The sequence below is a fragment of the Papio anubis genome, chromosome 5 (genome assembly GCF_008728515.1).
Source record: "Papio anubis isolate 15944 chromosome 5, Panubis1.0, whole genome shotgun sequence".
Classification (NCBI taxonomy): domain Eukaryota; kingdom Metazoa; phylum Chordata; class Mammalia; order Primates; family Cercopithecidae; genus Papio; species Papio anubis.
The window spans coordinates 31,971,481-31,994,372 of NC_044980.1; the positions used below are offsets into that span (position 1 = coordinate 31,971,481).

A 22,892-nucleotide genomic window follows, 5' to 3' on the forward strand; every position below is an offset into this window, starting at 1 on the left:
CTTCATATATTTTCTAAGAGTTGTCCCCAAGTCTGTTGATGCTGGTGTGCTTATTATGATAAATATGTAATTTAATTAGTTATTATATAAATTGATGAAACATAAGCAGGAAAAGAAAGTTATTTTAATTAAAACTATTCTAAACCTTTTGATTGTATAAAGGCAAGTTACTAAAAATACTTGCTGTTCAATTAGGCATGAGTGAGACAACCCTAAGAGATTGGGGAGCATCATAAAAATCTAGGATCGTGTACTCTGACTGCTTTGCCAGTGTCATTAGGTGCTTGTTTCAGTTTGAACTGAAACTGGATGATAATGTGCATTATGGGTTTGGTTTATTCAAGAAAGACAATGCTCTGCCTATGAACTTGGAAATTAGGGCTTCCTTTTGAGTCTTAAATCACATGGCCAACACAAAATGGATAAGATCTAAAATAATCAAAATCTGCTTAGATAGACACAGTGCCACTCTATGTCTCTCTTGCTCAGTCTAAGTGGGTACTAACATTTACAGAAAGAATGTAGGCTGGGTCTGATGGCTCGTGCCTGTTATCTCAGTACTTTGGGAGGCCCAAGGTGGGCAGATCACTTGAGGCCAGGAGTTTGAGACCAGCCTGGCCAACATGGTGGAACTCTATCTACACAAAAAGTACAAAAATTAGCTGGGTGTGGTAACATGCACCTGTAGTCCCAGCTACTTGGAAGGTGCTGAGGTGGGAGGATCGCGTGAGCCCAGGAGATGGAGGTTGCAGTAAGCTAAGATTGAGTCACTGCACTCCAGTCTGGGTGACAGAGTGAGAGTCTGTCTCCAAACAAACAAACAAAATAACAACAACAAAAAACAAAACAAAGAATGTGTCCATCAGAAGGACTTGGTGGTGGTGGGGTGTCTGTTAGTTTGTTTTCTGTTGCTATGACAAAATACCACAGACTGAGTGATTTATAAAGAAAGAAGTTTATTTAGCGTATGGTTCTAGAGGCTAGGAAGTCCAAGAGCATAGTGCCAGCATCTTGTGAGGGCCTTCTTGCTGTGTCATAACACTATGGAGGGCATCACATGGTAAGAGAGCAAATTTGTGCCAACTCAGGTCTCTCTTCCTCTTCTTCTAAACTGCCAGTCCCATCTTAGGGGACCCACACTGATGACCTTATCTAATCGTAAGTATCTACCAAAGGCCCCATCTCCAAATACCACCAACAAATGATTTTGAGCATTAAGTTTCCAACACATGAAATCTGGGGGACACAACCAAACCATAGCAGGAAGAGAGAGAAGGAGATGGGCCAGGAATGTAAAAATAGAAAAAAGGTGCCACAGAGGCCAGTGTTTAGGGAAACTTCAGGCAAAGTTTAGGAAAGCTGGTCCTCTGGTCCTTGGACCCTGCCTGTTTGGTCCTGGACCAGATATATCTCTTAGATGGATGCCTAGGGTCATCAAGTCCTGGTGACTTTGACAGCTGAATCCTCTACTGGCCTCCCTGATTCTGATTTCATCCTTACTTGCATCCTACTGCTTATAATTTGTCTCTCCAGTTAGCATGCCCAGCTATAGGGCATGTTGACACAAATATATTCATAACCATCCTGGACCTCATTGAATTTAAATAGTATGCATTTCAGATTACCTACACATATCTGAGTTAGGTTATTGGAAACTTGCCCCTAAGCAATGATTCTACTCTCTATATGTTGACAGAATCAGGTTCTGCATCTTGGAATTGAGAGCCAGATCCTGGACTATGATCACTTGCTCGAAAAATGATGAGGGCTGCTTGGTGGCCAATCAGCCAGAACTTCCCAGAACCTCCTGGAGACATCTACTCTTGGAATCACATTCTTCAAACTTGTCCAGCCTCAGTCCCTTGTTGAATGTGTTATGGGACACCTTGACTCTTTGTTCATTTAAGAGGCTAGAATCAAATCAGAGGTAAAACAAGGATCTAAGTCATAACAAATAATTAGGAGTTTCTTTGAAAACTTTCTTACTGAGGCATCTCGGAATTGATTATCCCAAATATATACCTATACTTTCAGGGCAGAAACAACACCTACTCCCATTGTTACAGATCTTTAAGAATTTTGTATTGTTTTAGAAACTTTTTATCTAGAGCTTTTATGCTGTATACCTAGCCCTTCTAGGGTATGAAATGTCAGAGTCATGATCTAACACTGAATTAACGTGTGCAGTAAACTAAATATCAACAAGAGCCCAACCTCCATGCAGGTTGCCAAGGCTGCTTTGGCATAGCCTGAAGTTTGTTTTACGTCTTTCAGCACCCATGCTTTTACAAAGAACATACACATCTTGGAGGGCTGGCATGCATCGTGATAATGCGGTTTATAGCACCCAGGTCTCTCCAGGTCTCTCTGCACAGTATGTGTGCAGCAAAACACAGTGGATCTGGTCATGGAGATCTGGGTCTATCAACAGGGGTCAAATTGACTGGGTAATGGTCAAGCCCTACTTCACTCTAGCCTGTGTAGCCCTTATATGGTAGGCAACAATATCCAGTTCGAGAGGCTTTCGAGTTGTGTGAAGCCTCTTGAATCCAACAGTGTGGATATAAACTGAGAGAACAGGGGAGAGACACCTGGAATCTTACAAATGATTTCTTATGTATGTTGAGACAACCTGAAAATAATGTTTTAAAATTCAAACAGCAGAAAGCTTGTAGCACTCCCTGAATCCTCTGATTTGTCAAGTTAATGTTCTCTCTAAAATCATTAAGTTTGCTTTTTCAGGACAGTGCATTTACTATGCTATTAAGTATAAAAAGCAGTTGACAATTTTCACTATCTTATATTGGGCAAATCTGGTGATTTATTTGATGCAGTTTTTTTTTAAAAAGAACTTTTTTTTTTTTTTTTAAAGAAAATGTCCAGAATCCAATCCAGCATCACACACTGTAGTCAGTAGCCTATTCCTTTAAGCCTCTTTCAGTCTAGAATGTTTCCTCAGCCTGTCTTTGTTGTTCATGAAATTGACCATTTTAAACAGCATACACCGATTTTCTACAGACCATCCCCCAAGTTGGGTTTGTGACTGCCTCCTTCTGATTAGATGTAGACTGCCCATCTAGACATTTTGGTCCTTAGAGTGTTATTCCAGGTGTCCCATGAGTGTGTGTTCCCATGGTTGGTGATGTTGGCTTCCATCTCTTGGTTATGGAGATATCTGCTAGGTTCCTCCATGGTCCATTTGTAGTTTATAAGTGATTGTGAGGAGATACTTCAGGACCATACAAGTATCCCATTCCTTGTCAGATGTCCCTCACTGGTGTCAGCATGCTCAAAGTGCTCTGCAAAGGGGTGCCTCATGTGTGTTGTTTGTTCCTCCCCTAGTGGTGATCATGTGTGCGAGCAGTGACACCGTCCGGAGCATCATGCTGGCAGCGCACAGGCATGGCATGACCAGTGGAGACTACGCCTTCTTCAACATTGAACTCTTCAACAGCTCTTCCTATGGTAACTCTGCTTCCACTTTCCCCTCCTCTGCTAAGGTTCCAAGAGAGGTTATCAGATGCCGATGAATGGTGGGTTGGATAAATAATATGTGGTACATAAACACCATGGAATACTATGCAGCTATATAAAAGAATGGAATCATGTCCTTGGCAGCAACATTAATGGAGCTGGAGGCCATGATCCAAACAAATTAAAGCGGGAACAGAAAACCAAACACTGCATGTTCTCACTTATAAGTGGGAGCTAAACATTGAGCACACATGGACATAAACACGGAAACAATAGGCACTGGGGACTCCTGGGAGTGGTGGAGATGGGTTAGAAAACGCTGTTGGGTATTTACATTCACTACTTAGGTGATGGGAACCATACTCCAAACCCCAGCATCACACAATATTTCCATGTAACAAATCTGCACATGTACCCCTTGTATCTAGAATAAAAGTTAAAATAAAAAACAAGGGGGTTGTGAGAAAGATTCAAAAATTTGAAATATGTCCATAAATGCGATTTCCATAAATGCAATTTTGAAAATTTGTGACTCTGAACACTCCTACAGCTTCTCAAATTTCTTGAATTTGCTTGATCTCTAACAATTCAATTAGAGCAAAAAGATACCATAGTCCTGTGATGTCAAGACACCTGCTGGGTATAAGCGTAGCCCAGTCCTGCACTCCAAATGATCATAAATCCAGGTCCCAAAGACCCCTTGTCCAGTGCTTTTCCAACTGCATGTTGCTATCATCATGAGAGTATCATGAACAGAATAATTTCAATGAGATTTGGGCAGAATTTTTAATAGAATGGAATAGACTAGAACATAACACTACTGAACAGGTAAAGGTGTGTCACACTTAGCGTGTGTATTGTTTTAGAAAGCTTTTACTTCAGTAATATTATTGCACATTTGTGTGTATATGTGCATGTTACACCTATGTTTACAATGGGTCACAGTGTGAAATAAAATAACTGTTATTGCAAATTGAGGTAAAAATCATTTGAAAGCCACTGTTCCCAGTCCCCTTTCTTTCAGATTACTGCACCTTAAACCTCTCCTATACAGAAGTTGTGAGCCACTAATGTATAGAGTTGAAAGCATTTAATTCCCTATAATGAATCTGGGGAAGTTTGCAGGGTTCCTGTTATGGAGGGTGTTTAAGGAGATCATAAAGATAATAGGTACAAGACGTTTCTCCCCCAAATGTGGTTAGGGCTCTCTCTGAAGCAGACAGCACAGGGCTACAGAACATGTTCTCAAACGCTGCATGCTGGCTGCTCAGAGTGGAGCAGTGGTAAGGGAAGTGTAAGTGTGCATATCACAAATGGCATGTTTATACTGAGCTTCACTTCCCAGTTCTTGCTGATGAGATATAGTTGGACAGGATCTAAACCTTAAAACATAAGCCCCGGTTTCCTGCTCTGATATCCTGGTTTACTGGAGCAGTACATCATTGTGCATATACAGATAATAAAGCACACTTATCATGGAGATAAAGAAAAGTTGATGAAACAAAAGTAGCCACTGCTTCCTGTAGCGGATAAAATTGGAGATTTGAGGCTTGCAAGATAAACACCCTATTTTGCCCTCCTTGCTGCCATGATGGTCTTTTCCCCTCTGTTTCACACAAGCAGAGTGGTGGTTTCACTTCTTGACTCAAGATCAGAATGCAGTTTTACTATGGGCTGCACGGTTGAGTTCATTGAAATAATGGTAGAAACTAGTGAAAATGAAAAACATGTATGTTGAGTTTTGCAAGTTGGCAACTACAAATACAGAATTTAGAGGCAGTGCATGTGAATTTAGAGACATTAGGTCTGGCAAGTACCTAATACAAATGTTAGGTACTAGAATTCCTCTCATCCACAGATAAAGCCTTTATTACTTTTCCCTGTTAATTGCAATACATGAGTATTGTAGACAATTTAGAAAACACAGAAAAGCACGGGAAAGTAAATAAGTTATCATAATTCTGCCATGCAGACAAAAGTACATTGATAATTTTTAGAAGTATGTACATCCTGCCTATTTTATAAATATATGTCTTACAAAAATATTCTTCAATATATTGATCATACTATTTATGGTATGGCTCTATGTTCTTTCATAATGTTGATAATCATCTTTTATAAGTCTTATTTTTCAATATTGATGTTGTTCTCAGCTTTTTGCTATTAAGAACGGTGCTGTGTTGAGTATACACACACACATATACACTCTCTCTCTCTCACATATTTGTACATATATATATTATCTGTAAAATAAATTTCTAGAAGTAGAATTGCTGGCTCAAAGGTTATGTGCTTTTAATGTTTTTTTTTTTTTTTGAGACGGGGTCTTACCCTGTTGCCTAGGCTGGAGTATAGTGGCGTGATCTTGGTTCACTGTAGCCTCAACACCCTGGGCTCAAGTGATCCTTCTACCTCAGTCTCCTGAGTAGCTGGGACTACAGGCATGTGCCACCAAGCCTGGTTAATTTCTTTTATTTTCTTTAGAGACAGGGTTTCATCATGTTGCCCAGGCTAGGCTTGAACTCCTGGGCTCAAGTGATCTGCCTGCCTCAGCCTCCCAAAGTCTGAAGGGACTACAAGCATGAACCACCATGCTGCCTGCCATTTAGGTTTTGATAGATATTGTCCATTTTTACTTTTGCAGCAAAGTGTGCGATTATCTGTTTTCCTGTAACCTTGTCAACCCTGTATAATCTAAGTTTTACCTTATTTTATTTAATTGAATTTCTTTTTATGTTTATAAGCAAAGTTTTGCAGTTTTCTCATTTATATTGTGCATTTTTCTTGTTGTGTTTGTTCTTAGGTATTTTATGTTTTTTGGTTGTTATTATAATCATGATCTTTTCCCATTGTATTTTGGAATGATATTTATGTAGAGAAGCAATGAGTTCTTGTTTATTTATTTTGCAAGAATTCTACTTATTAAAATCCTCTGCTCTAATAGTTTTTGTATCATTTCAAATAACAATGACAGTTTTTTTCTCCATTTTGATAGTTGAACATCCTATTTCTTATTCTTTTCTTATTGCATTGGCAAGAACTTCCAGAATAATATCATATAACGGGGGTTATACTTTAAATTTTGACTTCTGTCATGAAGTAGATGGTAAAGTACCCTTTTATTCCTAGTTTATCAAGTCTGATTTTTAAAATCGGAAATGAATATTGAATAATATGAAATGCATTTGACTTGTTCTCCTAATAAATTTAAAAATATTGGGCCACCATGGCATTCTTGGAATCAAGTGTACTTTGTCATGATGATTTTTTAAAAGATATATTGTTGAGTTTAAGTTTTTAGTGTTTTATTTAGGGTTTTGGATCTATATTCATGAGTGAGATTCAAGAGCAGTTTTTGGCTGGACCTCAGTGGCTCATGCCTTTAATGCTAGCACCTTGGGAGGCCGAGGCAGATGGATTACCTGAGGTCAGGAGTTCAAGACTGCCTGGCCAACATGGTGAAAACCCGTCTCTACTAAAAATACAAAAATTAGCTGAGCGTGGTGGTGTGCACCTATAATCCCAGCTACTTGGGAGGCTGAGGCACGAGAATCGCTTGAACCTGGGAGGTGGAGCCTGTAGTGAGCTGAGATCTCACCACTGCACTCCAGCCTGGGCAACAAGAGCGAAACTCGATCTCAGAAAAAAAAAAGTCTTTTTTTGGGATGACATTGCCAGATTTTCGTATCAGGTTCTTATTAGCTTTATAGAATTAATTGAGATACTTTCCATTGTTTTCCATGCTCTATAACAATTTTGATACCATAGGAATATTCCTTGAAATAAGAAAAAAGTTCAACTCTGTATTTGCACCTAACTTCTTTCTGGAAGTAATTTTTGGACAACTTAAAAAAACTCTTCTATAGTGAAATAATTTCAGACATAAAAACTTACAAAAAATGTAAGTTGAGAATCACTTATTTGAAATTCTTGGTATTAAAGTGTTTCAGATTCCAAGTTTTTATTTGGATTTTGGAATCTTTGTGTGATATATATATACATATGTGTGTGTGTGTGTGTGTGTGTGTGTGTATATATATATGTAAAATGAGATATCTTGGAGATGGGACCCAAGTCTAAACATGAAATTCATTTATGTTCCATATACCTTATACACATAGCCTAAAGATAATTTTATTTTTTTCCCTAAGGATGCTGAATAATCTGTATATCGTGTGCCTGTGTTTTGACCCATCACATGAAGTCAAGTGTGGAATTTTCCACATGTGGTGTTATGTTGTTATGTTGGTGCTCAAAAAGTTTTGAATTTTGGAACATTTTGGATTTCCCATTTTTGGAGTAAGATGCTTAATCTGTATAGAGACTTCATGTACAGTTATGTGTTGCTTAATGATGAAGATACATTCTGAGAAATGAGTGGTTAGGCGGGTTCAGCATTGTATTAACACCATAGATGGTTTTCATACAAACCTAAATGGCATATAGCTTACTACACACCTATGCTATATGGTATAGCTTGTTGCTCCTAGGCGATAAACATGTACAGCAAGTTACCGTACTGAATACTGTAGACAATTATAGCACAATAGGATTTGGGTATCTAAACATAGATTCTATCTAAGCATAGAAAAGGTATAGTAAAAATACAGTTTTATAATATTATGGGACTGCTGTCATATATGTGGTTTGTCATTGACCGAAATGTTATTTGGGGCTTGTTTGTACATATTTTACCAAGCTTCCTCTAATGTTACCAAATAACCATAGTACAATTATCAAAACAGGGAAATTAATGTTGGCACAATATTATTAACTAAACTACAGGCCTATTTGAAGTTTACCACCACTTCTGCTAATGTTCTTTTTCTGTTCCAGGATCCAATCCAGGATCTCACGCTGCCATTTAGTTGTTGTGTCTCCTTTATCTCCTCCAGTATGTGATAGTTCCTCAGTCTTTCCTTCTTTCATGACTTTGACACTTAAAAAAAAGTTTTCACTATGACCAAGTGGGGTTTATCCCAGGGATGCAAAGTTGGTTGTATATTTGAAAAACAATCAATTTAATCCATCAAATTAAGGAAGTTAGAGAAAAAAAATCACGTGATCATATCAATAGATACAGAACAAACTTTTAACAAAATTCAACACCCATTCATGATCTTAAAAATAAAAAATAAAAAATTATAAAACAAGAAACATAGGGGAGCCTGCTTAGGTTGACAAAGAATACTACAAAAACCTCACAGCTGATATCACAATTAATGGTGAAAGACAGAATGCTTTTCCCATAATATGAGAAACTAAGCAAGGATGTTCACCTTCATTACTCATTCAATTTGCCACTAGGGGTTCTAGCCAGATAAACAGGGCAAGAAAGGAAAATAAAAAGCATACAGGTTGGAAAAGAAGAAAAAAGTCTGCTGTTTTGTGCAGATGTCATGGCTGTCTATGTATTGAATCCCAAATAATCTACAAAAATTCCTTAAAGCTATTTAATGAGTTTAGCAAGATCCCAAGATACAGGTTCAACATACAAAAATCACTTGTGTTTCTATATTCTAGCAATCAACATGTAGATGTCAAAATCAACAATATAATATCATTTGGTCAAAAAAGAAACATTTAAAAATGTAAATTAAAAAATATCTAGTATTTTTTTGCTGAAAACTACAAAACGCTGATGAAACCACTAATGAAAGAAATAAAACAATGATCTGTATTAATGAGAGACATACTTTGTTCATGAATTGGAAGACTCAACATGGTGAAGAGGATAATTTTTTCTTACACTGAGGTTAAGTAAATTTCTTATAAAAATTTCAACAAGTTTTTTTTAGATGTAAGGAAGATTATTCTAACTTTGACACTTTTCATGAACCCATTATTTTGTAGAATGTCTTTCAATTTGGATTTATCTGGTATTTTTCCACAATGAGATTGAGTTTGTGCATTTTGGTGAGAATACTGCAGGCGTGATGTTGTGTCCCTCTCATTGCATAATACCAGTGCATAAGAAGCCATACTATATGACTTATTGCTGGTGATGTTTGGGCAACTTTTTAACACTTCCTTTCCTATGAGTTTAATTTTTCTGCTTCTTGAAAATTCTACTACACAGAGTTATACAGAATGCTCTTACACAACTTACAAAGTATACTTGGGGTTTCTGATTAGATCCTTTATATTTTACATTTCACACCATATTTGCTCAGACTTAGTGCTTTGGTGTTGTGCTGCCTGAGAGGCTCTGCCATGTACTAGCTGTTAACTCTAAGAGCTAAAGGTTAAGAGATGGTTAAGAGCTTAATCTTTAACCCTGGCAAGGTAACATAACTCTGCCCTCCCCTGCAAGCCTTAGTTTCTTCTATTGAGAATAATAATACTTATCTTATGGCATCAGATTGAGTAATAAATGAGGTAATGTATATAAAATACCTTGCAAATTTCTTGGAATAACTATTTAATAAATGTTAGCTATATTTTATTAGTCCTAGTTTACTTTGACCATTACACCTAATACTTAAAAAATTATCTTAAGTTTATACATTTTTTTCTGTGGTGATAGGTTTATAGATAGATTTAAGGCCATACATTCTGTTATCAGGTTAGCCAATGTTAATATAATACATCCCAATCACCTGGGTGCGTTAGGAATTGCATCTTCACGCACCTAACCAAGAAGTCCAGTTGTAGTGATTTTAAACAAATGTAGAGATTTATTCTCTTACCTGAAACACATCCAGAGGTGGGAAGTTGAAGGCAGGGATGATGACTTCCTAATGTCATCAGGAGTCCAGGCTGGCTCTGTTTTCCTGCTACTCTCAATCTTAGTGCATAAAATCCATTCTCAAGATCAAATATGGTGGCTAGAGCTCCAGGGATCATGTGGTTAATTCTAGGCAAGACAAAGAGAAAAGACAACAGGCAAAAAGAGACCCTCCTGGATGACGTGGTTCTCTGTGAAAGGCTTTCCTGGAAGCCCCACTCATTAACTTCTGCTTACATTTCACTGACTAGCTCTAGTAATAAGGGATATCAGGGAATGTGTGCTTTTAATTGGACTCACTGCTATCCTACATCAATTTAGGAATCTGTTACTAAGGAAGAAGACAGCGTGGATGTAGGAAGGCAACTGTCCATCTTCCACAGACTCTGAAGCACCTTTTTCCTTGGGGTAGAAGCAGTCAACAGAATCACATGGTGGGCAGAGTGACCAAGACCGAGCTTCTGCTATACATCAGTAGTAAAGGGCCTTGTTTGAAACTTTGTACCCCAATAATCAGATATATATATTCATGAAAAGTTCTTCAACATCTACCTCTCCCTGGGCCTCTTCATACCAAACCCTATACTTTTTCTAGGAAAAGGCCTCTGTTTTATTTTATTTATTTTATTATTTATTACTATTTTATTTTATTTGTTTTTTGAGACAGTTTCACTGTTGTCACCCAGGCTGGATTGCAATGGCATGATCTCAGCTCACTGCAACCTCTGCCTCCTGTGTTCAAGCAATTCTCCTGCCTCAGCCTCCCGAGTAGGTGGGATTATAGGCATGTGCCACTAAGCCCGGCTAATTTTTGTATTTTTAGTAGAGACAGGGTTTCACCATGTTGGCTAGGCTGGTCTCGAACTCCTGACCTCAGATGATCCACCTGCCTCAGCATGCCAAAGTGCTGGGATTACAGACGTGAGCCACCATGTCCGGCCAAGGCATCTAATTTTAGTCACTACTTATTTGATGTTGGATTGAAACAAACATATTGATAGAGTATCTATTTTTACTAATTACTAGACTGTTTGATCTTGGTGAGCACTCAAAAAAAGATTCTCAGATTTGCCCAAATTATGTGATTACAGGAGTTCAGTGGGTAATATATTATAAGATAATTCAAGTGATTGAAAATAAGACATAGGTTAGGTTTTAAACATAGGTTTAAAAAAGTCTAGAAAGAAGGTAATATATATTGCCCCATAGAGCTTTTAAAGGCACCGATTGACATTTTGGTCCATTGGCATTACCTACTTAGAAGGTAGGTTAGGTGGGTAATTTATCTGGGTGATCCTGTCCAGAACTGTTATTATTGTAGAGCTTCCCTATCTTCCTGAGAACTCAGAGAGCACTAATTAAGATGAGAACAGAAGTTCAGTAGAGATTGGTGATGCACACAAATTAAATTATTTGACTGGCTAAAAATGGAAAAATAACAGAAAAACCAGGGAGAGGTTAGAATTATGTTTTGCCATAAAAGTGATACATGTACATTAAAGTCAATTTAGAACATAGAAAAAAGAAAAAGAATTCTCACATAATTCATCAATCATAACAGCTGCTAAACAGCATTTTGGCACTTCCCCTTCTGATATTTTTTCCTCTGCTACATTTGTTTTTAACGTTTTTGTCAACCACTGCACATACAATTTTAAGTCTTAGAACACCCAAACTCTGATGAAATGAGTGTATGTTGGGTAGGGCGTTGGTATTTGGAGTCTGTATTTGGATCTTGCTCCTATCATTTATTAGCTAAATGACTTTGGGCATGTTAATCTCCTTAAGCCTCAATTTCCTCATCTGTAAAATAGGGATTGTACTTAAATCTTTTTCAAAGAGTTGTTATGAGAATTAAAGAAACAAATACTGCAGGTTAGAACAGCTGTGTGGAGCGTGCACAATGGTAGCCCCCATTAAGGGGTGCTGTTATTAACAATGGGTGTAATTGGACCAGCCTAGCCATGGCAAGCATGTGACAGTGGGTCATTTGGAGAGGGTGGGGGTAAGCCAAGGAAGGCAGTGATTTTCTCTCCTTAAATGACCACCAGAGCTGAAGAGCCACAGTACTGTGGGGCCAGGCCAGGTGAATGCTAAGCATTCATTTCTTGGACAGACTCTGATGGCTCAGCTACTCATTCAGGTGATATATATTGAAAGTTTACTATGTGCTAGGTCCTATATAAGTACCGGGAACTACAGGATGGCACAGTTACCCCAACATGGGTACCCTTTATTGGCTGCAGCTCTTCAGCCACAGGGTTGCTGGGCACAGGGCTTGGTGCTGAGCAGACTACTTTTCTCTTTCATAAGTATTCTGGACCCAGTGCGAGCTTGGGTGTTTAATACGGCATTAGTATCCACCACTCCTCTGCAAGTGCTGTCCTCAAGGTCACCAGTGAGCTTCTCATGACCAAATCCATTAGCCTTACCTGAGACCATGCTTCCATGCCTCCAAAGCTGTGCCACCCAATGGAACTTTCTGCAATGACGGCTGTGTTCTAGTCTGTGCTGCCCAATATGGTAGCCACTAGCCACATGCGGCATTGAGCGCTTTAAATATGGCAAGTGTGACTGAAGAGCTGAATTTTTAATTTTAATTGCATTTAAATAGTCACACATGTGGCTAGTGGCTCCTCCGTGAGACAGCACTGCTCTAGAGCATTCAATCTTGTTGTCATCCATCCCTTTCTGGTAACCCTATGCTCTTAGCTTTGGCAACACAGCATTCTTCTGGTTCTCTGTTAGCTCCTCTCTGTCTCCTCTTACTCCTCTTGCCCACTAAAAATAGCATCCCCCCAAAGTGTCTGTGCTCTGCCCTTCTCCCTCTGCTTTCTGCACTGTCTTTCATGTCTGGTGAGGCAGCCCCTGGTTTCTAACTTGGAGCTGTGTGGAAATGACACCCAGCACGGTCTCTAATCCTCACTCCTCTTTTTGACTTCGGACTAGTGTTTCCACCTTTAGCCTGGTGGTCACTTGGACATTCTGCAGTCGCCTTGGATTTACCATACCCCTAACTGAAATCATCATTTCCATGTCCTCCTAACCCCCTCCTCCTCCACCCGGCTCTGCTGCTGCTTTACTGATAACCTGTTTTCCTTTTCTCCTTGGCGTCATCTGTGACGTGCCTCCCTCTCTGTTGTCCCTCACTCCCTAACTGTTGTACAGTCTTAAGATTCCTAACGCACAGCACTCTGCCTTTGTTCTCAAGGGCTCTCTTTTTTTGATAATAAAAGTCAAGGCTTATTGTTGAAAATTTACTATATTCAGAAAAATACCAAAAAGAAAAGAAAAGAAAAGAAAACTTGCGCATAATTGTAACCATCCCGAGAACCATTTTTAACATTTTTGGTGTGACTTCCCACATATAACCTTCCCTAACCTCTTGCCTGGATTACTGTGGCTGTGAACGCTCGGTGTCTCCCCCACCCTAATCCACTGCTATTTCCCAAGGCTGATTCTCATCATATCACTCTTCTGTTCTGCTCATAAATCTCCAGAGGCACCCAGTTGTCTACTGCATTAAGTTTGTCCCCACTGATGGGGCATCATGCCAAGCCGACCTCTGCTTTCCTAATGCTCAACAGCCCTGATATGGGAGATGTTACTGACACACCACAGTTAGAAATGCCCACAAAAGCAGGAACTCATAGTATCAGTTATGGTTAGAATAGATACCAATTTAGCTTGGCTTAAATTTATTAAGCACTACTATTTCCATCCTTTTTTTCTAGGAAGCAAAACTCCAGGCCAGGCTCGGTGGCTCATGCCTGTAATCCCAACACTTTGGGAGGCTGAGGCAGGTGGATCACTTGAGGTCAGGAGTTCGAAACCAGCCTGGCCAAGACAGTGAAACCGTGTCCCTAATAAAAATACAAAAATTAACTGGATGTGGTGGTGCATGTCTGTAATCCCAGTTACTTGGGAGGCTGAGGAAGGAGAATTGCTTGAACCCTGAAGGCAAAGGTTGCAGTGGGCTGAGATCATGCCACTGCACTCCAGCCTGGGTGACAGAGAGAGACTGTATCTCAATAAATAAATAAATAAATAAAATAAAATAAAATAAAATAAAATAAAGAAAAAAAAGGAAAAAAAGAAAAGAAAAAAAAAAAAGGAAAACAAAATTCCAAAGCCATTACCTTTTAGATTGTGGTAGACAGATTTATTATACTGGATTTTGCTTCTTTGCAAATTAAAAAAGTTTTTGTCCATTTGGTTCCCTGAGATAGTTGCAGTTTCTAGTTCTATGTGTATTTTCTAATTACATAGCATACAAGTCTGTAGAGTTAAGCATTTCCCTTCTAAGACCCCTGGAGAAAACTTTTTTCCAGAGCTGAAACTCGTACCCTCTTTGCTTGAGACATCACCTCTACTGAGTCTTGATACTTTGAGTCAATGAAAAATGAATCAATAACTATTTATTGCATGCCTGCAAGCAATGGGCTCCTCCATTGGACAAAGATGTCCTGAGCATTCTTAGAATTTGGGGTCTTCCTGGCGATGGACTTGGCCTCTTAACAAAGGCCATGCTGTATCTTGATGATTGAGCATCCAGCTGGTTTTGCCTGCTTGATGGCTCACTGGCCCGAGCATGGGTATGACTCTGCCCACACTGTTGCCTCCTCAGTGTCTGGGAGGTTTCATGGGAGAGGAGGAAGACTTTGTCAAGTTTTGCTCAGTGGCCTGAAAATTAATCTTGTGCTCAATGAGTACAGATTTAGTTCCTAATGAATTCTGTCCTCAGCTGTGTCTTATTTATCTTTTAACAGCTCCCTGGCACATGTAAGCAATTAATAAATGGTTGCTATTATTAGGATTATGATTATACAGATGCCTCTGCAAACATTTTCTTTGTCTCTGCCTTTTCTCGGGCTCTAGACTAAGTGCCCAGCTGCCTCCTGGCTGTCAGGCACATTTGCACCTTGCCTGTGTTGTGATGTAGGCTCAGCCAAGCATGCCTTCCACCCTCCTCCCCTCCTATTAAAATCCTGTTCACACAGTTAGGACCTTTCTAATGCCTCTTCCTCACATGCAGCCTTCCCCCAGGTTAGAGCTCATTGCCTCTTCTTCTCTGCTTTGTGTTGTTTCTTGTACCCCCCGTAGTAAGCTGTGGTCCTACCTGTAATAACTTCAGTTGTTTACGTGTCACACCCTCAGCCTCTCGTTGAATGTGGTGGAGACTGTATTTACAATGCTCACCCTGCCAGTCTCAGGACCTTGTATAGTTCATACATGTTTGTCTGATTCACACTGTCATAGAAATTCCAAAGCCCCCAAGTCTTTGTTAAACTTCTTCAGGAAGAGTAGAGCGAGTGCCACAAAGTCCTGGCCGTATATCCCAGAGACATTCTCATGGCTTAGCTGTTGGGTTCGAGGCCTCTGCCAAGGATGAGGGGGCTGGCGCTGGACTCTGGCAGGTGGAGTTCCTTGTATTTTCAGAGATCACCAGGAATCATAATAATAGTTCATAGAAAAATAGCTTATTGTCAAAAGTTAGAGGTTCACCTTGTCTTTTGGGGCCCTGTAAGCCACATGTTTTCTGGAAAATAAAATAACGAAGAGAAAAGTAATTATTCTTACTCACATAATTTTTTGCTTTTGTAAAAGAGAGACCTGTGAAAGACTGGGATACCCAGCTTCTCACCACATCAGTTTCCTTATCTGTAAAATAGAGAGGATCATAGTACCCATATCGCGGGGTCTTGTGAGGAGGAATTATTTTTATGCATATAAAGTGCTCAACAAATAGAGCTTTTATTATTATTATTTTATTATTTATTTTATTATTATTATTACATATGTGCTTAATAAATGTTAGCAAGGTTAATTATTATTATTATATATATACTTAATAAATGTTAGCAATTATTATATATGTACTTAATAAATGTTACCAATTTTTATCTCATTACCACTAATGCACTAATGGACATTGTCTAATAAATAATTTCTATGATGTTGCTAGCACTAGAGAGACACGAATCTTTGAGTTCACCTAAGCTACTGTTCACCCTGAAAAGATTCAAGAAATATCAATAATCTCAAACTTTTTTAACAGCACTAACTTTCTTTTTTTAAAATTATACTTTAAGTTCTGGGATATATGTACAGAACATGCAGGTTTGTTACATCGGTATACACGTGCCATGGTGGTTTGCTGCACACATCAACCCGTCATCTACATTAGGTATTTCTCCTAATGCTATCCTTCCCCCAGCCCCCCACCTCCTGACAGGCCCTGGAGTGTGAAGTTCCCCTCCCTGTGTCCATGTGTTCTCATTGTTCAACTCCCACTTATGAGTAACATCACTAACTGTCTAATAGTTGTGCATATCCATTGTCGTGCATCGCTGTGACCTGCCGTCCCACCCACACATAACATCAGGTTTATTATGCCACACTAGCCACTTGATTCACCTGCACATTTGATCATAGGTATTAAAAAAGAAGTGTGAATGGCAAGGAATAAAAACTGAATTCTTTCTTTTATAGTGCTGCAATTTTGGGGGTGGGGTAGAGCTGAAAATTGCAGTTACCTGGTTATTACAAGGCAATTACCTCAACAGTACTCTTCTTTCTTGCTCACGTTTCAAAGGAACACATGTGCAAAGGGCCTTCTTCTCCTTTAATGGTCTTGACATCGCATCATACCTAAGGGCAGAACTATGACAATACTTCTCTTCCTGGTTGCCAAAAGTAACATGCGGGGGGCACATCGCAGTTGTAAAGGCAGAATGGCCTCTTTTTGGTGGCTGGCTTGGAATTGCAAATATTTTTATTTCTTTCATAGGAGATGGCTCGTGGAAGAGAGGAGACAAACACGACTTTGAAGCTAAGCAAGCATACTCGTCCCTCCAGACAGTCACTCTGCTGAGGACAGTGAAACCCGAGTTTGAGAAGTTTTCCATGGAGGTGAAAAGTTCTGTTGAGAAACAAGGACTCAATATGGAGGATTACGTAAGTGCCTGATTATGAACCTAGGCCTTCAGCATCCTGAAAACAGTCTTCTAATTAAATCAGAGATGACAGAGTGTCCCGTTCTGAGCCATTCAAAAATTCCTAGGTTCAGGTCTGAATTTCACTGTTGCCTTCTGTGTGTGTGTGTGTGTGTGTGTGTGTGTTTTCTTTCTGAGTGGTTTTCCTCCTTCCCTCCCAAATATACTCACTATCATCTCTACCCTTCACTTACACTTTTTCAGCTGCTGCAGGAAGGACCATTGCTATTTCATGGGCACTTGTGGTGGTGCTGAGTAGAATGTCTGTAGACTTCCATCACGTATTTGACTAAGAGGGTTTTGGGGGAGAAGAAGGATGAAGGAGTGCCAAAGGTTTGCATGCCTCATTTTTCCAAAACTTGGTGGCATTGGGTATTTGGGGTTTTAGGAGACACTTTCTTTTGGCAGCCTGGCTTAGCGTTCTGGCTAGTCTGCTTGTGGATGGTGTTGTCGCCTCTTTCTGCTGGAAGTTGCTTCCTACTCACATATTGCAGGACTTCACATTCCATTAGTGCTGTTGTTACTAGTGCATTTCAGGAGTGGACAAGAGTCAGAACCTTAGTTCAGACTGAGGATTAAGCGGAGGGACTCATCTAAGAGCTGGCACCGCAGGCAGCTGACCACACCTCATTTGGCATCATTGTTTTGACTGCCTCTGACATGCTTTGCTGCATGGCCAACACACCACTCCTGTAAGTCCTTTCTTAGAGCAGGATGAGCGGTGGGCACCCTGGACTAGTTGAGTAGGTGTGCTGGTCTTCAAAACGAATCACTCTACAGCATCCAAAACTGAAAAGGAGCACCTTCTTCCTCCTCTTCTTTTGTTTTGAGTCAGCATTTCGCTCTGTCCCAAACTCCTGGGCTAAAGTGATCCTCCCTGTTCAGCCTCCTGAGTAGCTGGGACCACAGGTGCACACCATCATGCCAGCTAATTAGGAGCACATTCTTAATGATAGGCATACGGCCTGGATAGTCCCTGCTCAAATTGGATAATGATCAACTTCATAAGAGATGGCCACTTCCAAACAGGGTTTCTCCTAGTTTCTCTACTTGAAGTACCACGGAGTACTGGCATTGGCCTCAGAGCTGCCTTCAGAGTCTAGGTCTAGCACTTCCGAGCTGTGTGATCTTGGGAAAATTGCTCCGTTTCCCCGATTCAAATTACTTGTTCCTGCTGGAGGATTTCGGATTATTTACCTGAAGCATTTAGCACTATCCCTGTCAGAAAGTTAGAACGAAATAAATGGTACCTCTTTTGTACCACTGTTTCAAGATTATACCTGTCTTTATAGGAATTTGTTATCAAATGGCATGCAAAGTGTCTTATACACATATTTATTAATGTTTTAAATGTTGCATATACTATACTCACATCATTTAAAATATCTTTTGACTTTTTAAATCAGTGCTGTCTGGTAGTTATACAACGTGAGCCAAAAAAGTGAGCCACATATATAATTTTAAATTTTCTAGTTGACACATTTGAAAAAGTGGAAAAAAAACAGGCGAAATTAATTTTAATAATATATTTCAATTAACACAATATAAACATAATATTTCAACATTTAATCAATTAAAAATTTTTAATGAGATGTTAATGTATTTCTTGTACTATGTCTTGGAAATCCAGTGTGATTTTACACTTACGGTGTGTGAAGCCCTTGTTCAAGTGCTCCACATGACATAGCCACACATGACTAGTGGCTACCATATTGGACAGCGTGTTCTGAATTATGAAAGAAGTAGGGTTTCTGCAACAGAGCCTACGTTTAAGGAAACATATGGTAGTGCTGTCATCATCCAAATCCTTTGTCTCAGAAACAAGAAAGAACACAAAAGGTATTGAACTTCCTTCAGTAGTGCTGCCACATGTAGGCTGGGTCGTTATTGAAAACATCAAACTCTTTTACATACGCCACTGTCTATTATTTTACTTTATTAGGTTCATATTAATTTTATGGTTTAAAAACTCAACAGTGGTGCCATGTTGTCTGGTTTCCTCTCATTGGGCAAAAGTTGGCATCCCAGCCAGGAGCAGTGGCTGACGTCTGTCATCCCAGCACTTTGGGAGCCTGAGGCAGGCGATTGTTTGAGCTCAGGTGTTGAACACCAGCTTGGGCAACATGGTGAAACCTCATCGCTACAAAAAATACAAAAATCAGCCAGGCATGGTGGCATGCACTTGTAGGCCCAGCTACTTGGGAAGCTGAGGTAGGAGGATCACCTGAACCCAGGGAGGTCGAGGCTGCTGCAGTGAGCCATGATCGCACCACTGCGCTCCAGCCTGCGTGGCAGAGTAAGACCCTGTCTCAGAGAAAAAGTTGGCATCCCACTACTGGGTAATTCTTCTTGGTTATCTGTTATTCTGTGTTCATAATATTACATCTTATTTTAATGGTAGTTTAAGCAAAATCTCACTGGAAAGGTATACCTACTACAAAGCTTTATAGAACATTCCAAACCTAATAAGAGCACTGTAGAGATTCTTTGCAGCCCTAGATTACCATACTGCTTCCCTCTGATAGTGGGACTGTTAAAACTGACTTCATAAATAAGTAAAAATTAGAATTTTAAGTAGAAGTTGGAGCTAACTATAATAACTTATTTTAGTTCTGAAGATGTGTCCATCTGTTGTATGTATGTAGGTTTTAGTGGGGCTTTTTTTTTTTTTTTTTTTTAAGATGAGGCCTCCCTGTGTTGCTCTGGCTGTTCGTGGGCTCAAGTGATCCTCCTGCCTTAGACTCTGGAGTAGGTGGGATTACAGGTGCACACCACCATGCCTGGCTGAGTTGGGCTCTTGTAAACACCAACTGCAGATGTTCATCAAGTTAGGTTAGACAGGTGGTCCTGGTGAGTATCATGGGAAGGAACTATGGGAGCCAAAGAGCCAGCACCTGATGTGGCTGGGTTCCCAGAGACTAGTCCTTGATCTAATGTGGTGGGAGAGCCTGTAGGAGTCTGGGGTCTTCTCTCTAGACTCAGTCTTTTTGCTTCTCTTACTTGTGCTAATGAGTTGTGTCATCTGCTTTCTTAGAACTCCAATTGATGACACCCATCGTGAGCTCTTCGTTCTCTACTATCCATCTTGAATTCAGTGACTTTGGTGGACTCTCATTTGTTCTAAAATTTACCATGCATTTCCAAAGAATCACATAATCTAGGAATAGTGGCAGTTTTGTTTCTTTCAAATTCTTCTACTTTTAAGTATGTTTAATTGAAAGTGTACTTAAGAAGCTGGGCACAGTGGTACATGCCTGTGTTCCCAGGTACTTGGGAAGCTGAGGTGGGAGGATCACTTGAGTCCAGGAGTTTGAGCCCAGACTGGGTAACATATCAACACCTCACCTCTAAAAAGATAAGTAAATAAAGTAATTTTTAAAAAGTATAATTAAGAGTGTGTATACTTAATTCAAGTATTAAGTATATTGAATTAAAATTAAGTATAATTAATTAAATTAAAACTTCAAATGGCCTTGAGTGGGATCCCAATACATGTTAAATATAAGCAGTGATAGTGGGCATCTTAACTTTAATGTAAAGAGTATATGCCAGAATTCATATCTGTTCACATCACCACTTAAGCATGATGTTTGCTGTGGAGTTTGGGGGACACTCTTTATTAGACTGGCAATTCCCTTTTCTCTCTTGTTAGTGAAGTTTTTTTCTTTGGCAAAATGATTCCTTGTAATACGATAACTGAAACAAAAATAGCACATCAAGCATCAAGGTTTGTATAATGTAGGTTAAGGAAAATCTTTGGACATAGGTTTTTTACTTTAGGTGTTACATGTCAAATGATACCACTGACTCTATTTCATATATGTTAGTATTGCATTCATCATATTACCATGTTGTCAGCATCCTTAAAAAGGTTATGATCTTCTGAAAATGAAAAATTTGAAACTTTAAAATATTTACAGACTATACTAAAGCATTGGGAGTATAGAGTAGCAATGACGGTTTTAGTAAAATTAATGTTCCATATTTTTAACTTACCAAATTTTGATGGATTAATGCCATTTTGTTTTGGTAAAATTGATCTCTTCTCTCCTCTATCCATCTCTTGCCCTCTCTCTTTTTAATTGACTTTTTAGTAGAGATAATTGCATATTTACATGCAGTTTTAAGATGCAGTACAGAGAGATTCCTTGTATACATTTCCCAGTTTCCTGCAATGGTAACACTTTGGAAAATTTTAAGATCACAACTAGGACATTGACACGGATACAATGCAATTATTATGCTCAGATTTCCCAGTTTTACCTATACTCTTTGTGTGTGTGTGTGTGTGTGTGTGTGTGTATGTATTAAGTTCTATGCAATTTTATTCTGTGTATATTTGAGTGTATGAATTTTATCAAATGTATATTCTTATACATATTGTGATACTCAGTGTTTCTTTATTCTGTTATAAAGTTGCGATGTGAGTTGCATTAGTAGATGTTTCTGATTGTAACCATTTATGCACTCCTAGAATAACCTAGGACCATCTCAACCTCAAGACTGAGTTGTTCTATTTTCCAGTTCACATTTTGGGGAATATACTTATGGTTGAACCTACACATGCCTGCCTAGCTGGAGATTTTCAGGCCGGGATGTCTCAAATGCTATTAGCAGCCTGTAAATTAGCTTCCCTGAGTCCAGTGTTCACTCTAGTTTTCCCTCAGCTTGGGTGGTGCATGTAAGTGGTGTGACAGAAAATACGGTTGTTTAGGGCTAGTCTATCACTGGGGCTGTAAGTGTTGCATATATTACAATTGTCTAGTCATTAGTACATGTATCTTATGATAGTGTCCCCACTATTCCTATGGGTAATATAATATTTTTAAAAAAGCAGGCCAGGCGCAGTGGCTCATGCCTGTAATCCCAGCACTTTGGGAGGCTGAGGCGGGAGGATCACGAGGTCAGGAGATTGAGACCACCCTGGCTAAAACGGTGAAACCCCGTCTCTACTAAAAATACAAAAAATTAGCTGGGTGTGGTGGGCGCCTGTAGTCCCAGCTACTTGGGAGGCTGAGGCAGGAGAATGGCGTGAACCCAGGAGGCGGAGCTTGCAGTGAGCCAAGATTGCGCCTCTGCACTCCAGTCTGGGTGACAGAGCGAGACTCTGTCCCCCCTCCCAAAACAAAACAAAACAAAACAAAACAAAAACCAAAAATAGTATTTGTCTTTTTACTAGTGAACCAAGGGGAAATCTATTCCATTCTGATGCATTGTTTTTTGTTTTTTTTTTTTGAGACAGAATCTCACTCTGTCACCAGGCTGGAATGCAGGGGCACAATCCCGGCTCACCGCAACCCTTGCCTCCTGGGTTCAAGCGATTCTCCTGCCTCAGCCTCCCAAGTAGTTGAGATTGCAGGCACATGCCACCACACCCGGCTACTTTTGTATTTTTAGTAGAGATGGGGTTTCACTATGGTGGTCTATATGGTCTTGATCTCTTGACCTTGTGATCTGCCCGCCTCAGCCTCCCAAAGTGCTGGGATTATAGGCGTGAGCCCTCTCGCCTGGCCTGCATCATATTTTAATGAGGTCCAGTGGCCACCACTGGAGGCAGTGCAGCCCAGTGGTTAAATATGCAGGCTTGGGATTTGATAGACCTGGCTGCCTCTTACAATTCTTATCTTGGGCACCTTTCTGAGACGTAGTTCGTTAGTTTACTGGCTATCAAATGGGAAGCATAATTTTTAACTGAC

General features: G+C 39.6%; 1 protein-coding gene across 4 annotated transcripts in view; it reads left to right on the forward strand.

Moving 5' to 3' along the window:
* Nucleotides 1–22,892, forward strand: part of NPR3 (natriuretic peptide receptor 3) — an 82,370-nt gene that overhangs the window by 11,144 nt on the left and 48,334 nt on the right. For all 4 annotated transcript variants that reach the window (XM_009208228.4, XM_031666101.1, XM_003899546.4 and 1 more), the window contains exons 2-3: nucleotides 3,343–3,465; nucleotides 16,992–17,158. In XM_009208228.4, coding sequence (XP_009206492.1) covers nucleotides 3,343–3,465; nucleotides 16,992–17,158 — 290 coding nt within the window. The remainder of the gene's footprint in view (nucleotides 1–3,342; nucleotides 3,466–16,991; nucleotides 17,159–22,892) is intronic.